General features: G+C 34.0%; 1 protein-coding gene across 1 annotated transcript; it reads right to left on the minus strand.

Moving 5' to 3' along the window:
* Positions 1 to 510: 510 nt before the first annotated feature.
* LOC145102848 (uncharacterized) lies at positions 511 to 4561 on the minus strand. The gene is made up of 12 exons (XM_079040333.1): positions 3955 to 4561; positions 3181 to 3333; positions 2883 to 3095; positions 2710 to 2799; positions 2518 to 2634; positions 2133 to 2402; positions 1894 to 2050; positions 1729 to 1806; positions 1536 to 1636; positions 1281 to 1448; positions 1017 to 1199; positions 511 to 954 (listed from the first exon to the last, which is right to left on the minus strand). Exons 1-12 carry the CDS (start codon positions 4531 to 4533, stop codon positions 625 to 627), a joined length of 2439 nt encoding a protein of 812 aa, XP_078896459.1. The 5' UTR covers positions 4534 to 4561; the 3' UTR covers positions 511 to 624.
* Positions 4562 to 8364: the final 3803 nt, after the last annotated feature.

Raw genomic sequence — 8364 nt, forward strand, 5'->3', positions numbered from 1 at the left:
GACATATACCCCCAAAATTTGCAAAAATCTATATGACAAGGAGGTTAACTTTAAGTAAGTTAACCTCACCTTGACTTATGATTTTTCCTTCTTTGAGTTCCAAATCTATTCGGAGATTTATATATATCACAAGGTTCTAAATTATGTTATGTGTCACTTGGTGGGAATGTCAAACCTCAAGTTTTTTCGAGTCGTGGCGAACCACATCGTTTGTAAGGCAAGACTTAAGTCATCAAGCTGTCATAATCTAGCACAATTACATAAGGTTGATTCCTTCATTCCATCACATTCACAAGGTTTCAACCCTTATCCATTGGTTCGGATAACGAATTTCCATGATGAATAATACATGATAATTTAAAATAGAAAGATGTTTATATCACATAATCTTGCATAAACTAGTAACCTACCATTCGTTCCATCATGAAGGAAGAGTTCTGAACTTAGAGATCATTATACTTCTGTAGTTCTGTGTGCTTTGCCCCAATTTTTAATAAAAGTTGTAAGGCGTGCATAAAAGTAGATATCTACAATACAGATAAATCATACATAATCATTCCGCACCATATAATACACATTCTTTCTTTGTCTTCATTTATTTCTCTGACCTAATCATTCTACTCTCTAGTGACACAAGTCGCCACACGAATCACATACTTCACAACAACAATTCAAGCACTCAAAACACGCAAGCGCCGTACACAACTGCGTCAGCGCAATCGCACACTGATCATTCATTCGAGAACAACACCGTAACACACTCACACAACAACATCGATCCAGAACGACGCCGTAGCAAGAAGAAGCCGCCTGCATCATCATTCCGGCTGGCTCACTCAGCTTCACCTCTTCTATTCCCGGCGCCAAATTATCAACACTCGCCATCACGTTACCAAATCCAACGCTTAAATTGCTCAGATACATAATCTTATGATTCTCCAATTTCGAATACTCCTGTTGTTAAAAATTGGTAATTAATTTATTGAATAATATGGAAATTAAAAGGTGTAGTGTACCTCTTCTGGTAGAACTGAATCCATAGGTGGCTTTACTTTGTCGCCTTGAATTAGAATCATGTGAGTGTATTCGGAAGGAACTCCGATTTGTAGGCTCATTTTAGCAACTTTCTCCTCAAGTTGTTTATTTTGCGCTAACCATGCATTAGCTGTTAGCGTATCAATCTCCCTTCTCGCACAAACCTAATACACACGACACGACAGGTTTTTTTTATACATGTAAAAGACATAAATGCCCTTAGGTGTGCGAATTAAGATGTTTACCCTGTCTAAAGGTATGCCCTTTGTTTTTCTAACTTTGACATCAATCTTGTAAGAACTCATATCAGCTATGAAGCCTCTAGCTTTAACAATGTCTGGAAAGGTCCCCTGGTATCGACCCGATACAATTAATGGATTTCCATAAAAGTCTGGAATACGAAAAGGGTATAACTGTAATAAACAGAACAATTAATGTCAAGTTTTATAATTAAAAAAAAAAAATTGAATTGAATACAAAAAGTGTGTGAGGGAGTGTACCTCATGCGACTCAAGAGTTTCTAGACCAGCAATGGTTATGTTTGCAAGTACATGAGATGAGGCGTTGTTCAACAGTCGTGGTAAACGATCACTGATTGAATCTGGTTAAATTAAGAAAGGGAAAATTACAAATATACCCTCATAGGATATAATTTATAAATATTTGTAGTTGATGAGAGAGTATGAAACTGACCTACATCATATGCAGCATCATGGCATCCTCTTCCCATATGTGCAAGCATTTGTAAAAAGTAGTGATTGCAGTATGAACCTGTGATAATCTTGAATTCATTAACATGTATAAAATTACAAATATACCCACAAAGGATGTAATCAAAAAGAAGTCTTACATACATACCTATGCCAAATGTGAAAATTCTAGGAGAATTAATCCCTCCATCCAAAAGATGATCCTTCATTATATTACAAATATCTTTTTCATCTTCAACAGCTCCATCAGTAATGAGAAAAATGAAAGGAATTGATTCACCCGATTTCCCAACCATATCAAATGCCTTTATGACATCATCAAAAAAAAAATTAATGATTTAGTTTTAATGTGGAATAGGAAAATTGTGTAAGTAAGTAAGTAAGTACGTGTTTTAGAGGAAGTAGGAGGTTTGTGGCTCCTTCAGCAATGAGATTATTATGCATCCATTCAATGGCATTTGTGATTCTTTCATCAGTTGCTGATTCCAATGAAGATGAGAATGATTTGATGTTTCCATTGAAGGCTATGATGTTAAAGGAATCTTCTTGATTAAGCTCTGAGAGGGAATTTATCAATGCAGCTTTTGAATTCTCAAGAGGCTCATCTTGCATGCTTCCACTTATGTCTATTAGAAACACTACTTCCTTTTTAAAAGGCTATGATGATATAACATTAATCACACAAATGAAGAAAACTGTTAAAAACTTAAAATTGGAAATTGTAATTGAAGAATGAATTATGATTCTTGAAGTGCCCAAATACTTCACTAACCTTTGAAATTTTGTTACTCCCAGGGAAAAGATAGAAGCAAAACATATTTCTTTGATCATAATCATGAAGAGATGGAGTATGCAGTAACAATCCAGCTAAAATATCCTCTGAAGACACCTGAAAAGTAAAAAAAAAAAGGATCAAAAGTCAAAGCATGTTTTTTATGCCATTAATTAAGAAGTGAGACCTTACAGAGTAAGAAAAGAAGAAGTTTTCAGTTGACCATCTTTTAACATCTGCCTCATATGAGAAGCTTAATTCACCAGACTTTCGTTTTGTTTCCTTTCAAAATAGAGAAAGAAATTGAATTAGGAGAGAGGAAATAAAAATTTATTAGTAAAGTATAATTTAATAAAAAATTATACCTTTAAAGGATGACTAGAATAATTGCAGATGATTTCTGTATCTGTACCAGAGTTGACATTTAGCAGGATTTTTTCCTTATTAGAAGTTCCCTTCACCACTGGAAGAACATGATCAGGAAAAGTGAAAGGCACACTGAGGCAGAACTCATGATGTTGATATAACAATTTCTGAGACCATTTAATGGTAACATGGATTTTTGATCCTCCATCAACCTTTAAATGTTGAGCATCATAGAGTAAGTAAATTGGTGTAAAAACTTAAAAATGGTGATTCATGGTGCAGAGTTTATTGGGAAACCTGTGGAATTTTGAACATGTAAGTGTTGCCTTTCATTAGAGAGCCGTTATTTGTCTTTGTTACTTTTTCTACATCTTTTTCATTTTGTGGAGTTATGAATTGGGAAGAATATGATCTTCTTGTGCTCTCCACCTCAATACCTAGAACTGAACCCTGTTAGCCAAACCATGTTCTTTTCAGAAGTTAAATTGGGAATTTTGATGGAGAACATTTAACAAATAAGAAATAATAGAGAACGTTATAAGGATCTAAGCATTATATCCTTGCAATTCAGTTGTGAATACTAATAAATCTGTGTTGGCATACATTCTTCGGATTCCAAATCCATTGACTAGAAAAGGTAAAAGTGAAATTAAATAAACATGAACATGAACATGCTCCTTCAAAGTTAAATTCTCATTCTTCCCTTTATGTCCACACAAATCGAATAAAAAATGCCTAAAAAAGACGCTATAAATAGTAATTGTGTAATGAAAGTAATAAATAATGTGAACAGTTTATTTCATTTCTGGAAACATCAAGGATGTAAATCGAGCAAAAAAGGAGCTTAATCTGAGAATTACTTTATCTCGCATGGCTTTAGTACTTTAGTTACGACGTGATTTGTATTCCGTGCGTCAATTTTGGATTATCCGGTATTAATTTGTCTCTTCCTATTCAATACTTTTTCGATTTTGCATCCTTTGATGATTTACTGAAGTTAACTGAGATGGAATTGGAAACGAATAGGGGGATTCACGAACAGATAACTATTTAATGACATAAACATCATACCTGGTCGCCCATAGGAATCGCGATTCTGCAATCGCAACATGACATTGAAGTTACGCAATGAACGCGCCAAGTTCCGGTAACTGTAACAAACGCAGTGTCCAAATAACAGTCAACTTCCATCGTAATTCCATGCATATGTAGCGGAACCAGCGCCGGCGGATCACAATGCCCATACACATACGGCTGATAGCTACAAATATCCGGATTATCAACAACAGAAGGATCAGATATCACCGCGTAAACCATCGGCGCTGTCGGACGGTGATTCTCCGGCAACCGCAACGACGAGGACGACGAACATGACGACAACGACTTCTTCATGGACGGCGCCTTCGGAACAGTCATGGACGCTTTATCTTTTCCGTAACTAATCCGTTTGGATAGCTGTAGTCCCGCCTGAACTGATCTAGTAAATTCATCCACGGCCATCGGAGTATCGTCGGAAAATGTCGGTGATAATTGATAGTCGGAGTGTGTCTGTGTGTGTGTAGGAGAGTGAGAGTACGAGTGTGAGTGTGAGTGTGAATGTGAGAGAATATAAAAATAGCTGGTGTGACGCTTTGGTATATTGGAGGTCATGTTCTAAAGGAACTCTACTTTTGGACTCATGTAATTGGAGACGAATTGACACGATAATTAAGCATGTTTAATTGCCAATTCCACCTTATCAATTATTGCTAATGCTACCCTTTTATTATTATATTAACTATATATGTTAATAAAATATTTATTTATAATCATATGTAGATAGTTATACTTACAAATTATAAATCAAAATCGAGAAACAATAAGATTAGTTGGTGTTTGGACTTCTCCAAAACCTGTTTAGATTATTAAATTTTTTCCAACTTCTTTTTTTATACTTAATCTTAAAGTTTTAACTAACATGGATGTGACTTGTACTTATTTATTTTTTATGAATGGTCGAATCATATTAAATTAACATTTAGCTAACAAAATATTCAAAGAGGTGGTCAATGTCTACTTTTATAATCGTTTGATATAATTGACTTTCAGTTTGGACCTTTTATTAAAAATCCAAAAAACCACATAAACATGATATTATCATAAATCGAATCTTTTTAAGTTTATTGTAACTTGAATTCTAAATGTTTCAAATATTTATCTTTTTTTTTAAACAATAAGGAATATTATAAAAGGACCAGCAAGAAGCTAAAAAAAAAAAAAAAAAAAAAAAAAAAAAAAGGATTTTTCAACCAATCTTTATATTTCATAGAAATCCTAATACGCTAATCTCATCAAACAAAGAATTTCATCTTTGCTTCACCTTCCAGATTTCATAACCATTTATTGGGATGATTTACCTGGACAATTGGATGGGGAATTTCCTTTACTGGGATTAGGGATGACTGCCCCCAATGGATTAGAGCATATGGTATAAGCAATTTGAAGTGGTGTTATAACAAGAAGTAACAAAATGAGGGGGTGGTGTTCATGGTGTTATAACACCATGTTAAGAGGAGAGAGATAGAGAGATATAATTTGGCAGCCAATAGGTGATCACGTTTCTTCTTGTCATGGAGGCAACAAGAAGCACCACAACAAGATGCAACAAGAATGGGAGGCGGTGTTTTTGATGTTATAATGGCGTTATGGGCTGCCAACTCAGCCACAACAAGAAGCAACACGACCCACACCGTATGCTCTTAGGGATGACTGATCTATTTAGATTTAATCGGAAAAATAAATACGTAAGTTCTAAAGTTATTTTTTTTTCCTTCGTGTAATTAACTCATACCAGTCATTTAATAAGTAAACAAACACAAATAAACTTTTAATAGATCGATTTACTAAATGTTTGTTCCTTTAACCATTTACATAGTAAAGTTCTCTTTTATCATCTGAACACATATCACGAACATTTGTACATGTTATGAATTTGGTTCACGCTTTTGGTATACTTAGGCTGAAGGGAATGATAGCATGCTGCAACATCATATTTTTTTATGCAATATCATACTTTTTTATGCCACATTAGATTTTTCTGAAGCCATATAGGCTGGGGAGAGTGTTCGCATCTGTTGCTACGTGGTATCCGGGTACATGGTAGCTGATCGACGATAACCTCTGTTGGATTAGATGTCTAAGCTCATAACTATTATTGGTATGTATTCGACGCGAGAGTAGCATGGTCCATTTGGGACCGGAACAATTTATATGGATAGTCTTTTGAGAATAATATGTTTATGATTTATATTAATATATTATAAGTTCTAATATATATATTAATATGGAATCATATTATTTAATTAGTATTGATCAATAATTAATTTAGTGATCAAAAGGAACTAATTAAATATGGACTCTTATATATAGTATGGGCCAAGTTCATTTAGGCTGGGCTAAGCTTGCATGGATAGTCCATGGAGTTTTTAACGTATGGATCCTATGAAAATGAAAGGTCATGTGTATTAGGGTTTACATTGATGAAACCCTAATCCTTCATACTATATAAAGATGTCTTTGGCACATGAAATGGCACTAGTGTGTGAGGATACAAGAGTGGGCCAATTTCTAGTGTGCTTACTATTCTCTCAAGTTTTCCAAGGTGTTTTTAGTGATTTGTGATTCCACTTGCGGCTTCCACACTATTGGGGCTAAGCTCTTAAATTTCAAGACTTCAAACTTCATAACAAAAGGTATGTTATCTAACTAGACTTTTGTAGTATAGCTACTTAATATTATGCTAGTTAGGTTAAAGCCTTGCAATATCAAATATTTGCATGTATAATAGAGAAAACATAGATCCAAAGTTTTTATGGTTGCATTACACCATAGGAGTGTTAGAATGTTCAAAACCCATCAGTTGTATCAGAGCCTAGGCTTGTTTTCATTTATACTTGATGCAAATTGCTGAAAAATGCTGAAAAAATTGATTTTCTGTTGTTCTGGACATTGGACTCGCCGAGTCCATGTATAAATTCATCCAACTCGTCGAGTTGGTTCATGCACTCGACGAGTTGGACCCCCAGACAGCATATCTTCGAGTGTTAAGGCTGGAATTGGTCTACAATCATTACCTTAAACTGTTTTGGACTTATAAAACCTATTTTTGATGTGGTAATGAATATGGTAAACCAATTTCAAGGTTATTATTAAAATTTCAAGTTTTATGTGTGTTTATGTAATTCTTGAAATTGTTGATATGTTTGTGCATACACTTATGAGTTTTGGTAGATCATATGAATTATTTGCAAAATTCTTTGTTATTTAATTCTTGATCTAAATGTATTTTAATGGAGTCCATAATTTTTCCTCAAGTTATGGATTACCAAAAGTCATTTCTTTTAAAGATCCATTAAAATTCATTGGTTACACCATTGAAGAGTCTTTGTGTCTTATGAACTCCATAACTCGTCCTCAAGTTATGGATGTTCAAGAGTCTATTCATTAAAGTTTTTAAAACCTTAATTAAACTCATAAGTTATGAAAATCCAAAAGTTTTTGAATAGTTCAAAACTTGCCCTCAAGTTTTGGAATTTGTAAAGTCTCACACACACTTTAATTCCAAACCCTAGAGTTTTAAAATTTAAAATTCAACATTTATACTTTATAGTATTATAAGTTAATATATATATATATATATATATATATATATATATATATATATATATATATATATATGTAAGATCAAGTCAGTCTTACCGTTAGTAGGCCTCATTCACAAAGCCGATCTATAAGGGGGGGGGGGGGTATAAGGTTACTGCCTATAAAATGGCAGTTTAATGGGTGTCTACTCTCACCCACCGCTTCCTTGACTGGTGGAGGGTCGTTAGCCGAACGGGTAGGACAATGACTATAATTTTCATTATAAGTATAATGATAAATATAAAGTAACTAAACCTTTTATAAATTCTCAATCTTAGTTACTTTAGGAAAATGTGAATTTGGTGTTAACCTATGAAATTACACTTTGCACTTTGCTTAAGTCGTTAGTGGAGTGTGTGTGGTTAACCGGCACACTAACCTAGATTTAACAAGGTAGGTAAAGGGTAACTTAATGTTTATCATAGGATCAGTGGAGCGCGTGTGGTTAACCGGCACATCGATTAAGTGATAAATATTAAGGGTACCAAGTATATTTGCATGGTTATTCACACCTTGTTTTGTGATCCTCAGCATCCCAATCACAAAACTTGAGAGGGCACAATCGAGATTGAAACATGTCATTGAAAAGTTCAATGAATCTCAAAAGATCTAGGAATTTCAAATCCAATTAAAACCTAATAAATTATTTCATTTTTCATGGTGGAAATTGGTGAATCATCATTCGCCTACCATTAAATATTTTATAGCTTGGATTACGACATCCCTCTTCCAAGTTATAAAATATTGTGTTGGGTCCTAGCTTTAATATTTCATATTGGGTGTTATATTAAGGACTTAAAT

This window comes from Lactuca serriola, chromosome 4, assembly GCF_051521515.1.
Source record: "Lactuca serriola cultivar US96UC23 chromosome 4, Lser_US96UC23_V15, whole genome shotgun sequence".
In the NCBI taxonomy this organism is placed as follows: Eukaryota; Viridiplantae; Streptophyta; class Magnoliopsida; order Asterales; family Asteraceae; genus Lactuca; species Lactuca serriola.

What these genes read in the sequence shown, in the direction of transcription:
- LOC145102848 (XM_079040333.1), bottom strand. Translation starts at nt 4,533, where the DNA reads ATGACCTCCAATATACCAAAGCGTCACACCAGCTATTTTTATATTCTC. An exon ending in CGATTCCTATGGGCGACCAG is followed by an intron (nt 3,334 to 3,954) that starts GTATGATGTTTA and finishes TTTGGCTAACAG; the next exon opens with GGTTCAGTTCTAGGTATTGA. An exon ending in AAACTCTTGAGTCGCATGAG is followed by an intron (nt 1,449 to 1,535) that starts GTACACTCCCTC and finishes TGTTTATTACAG; the next exon opens with TTATACCCTTTTCGTATTCC.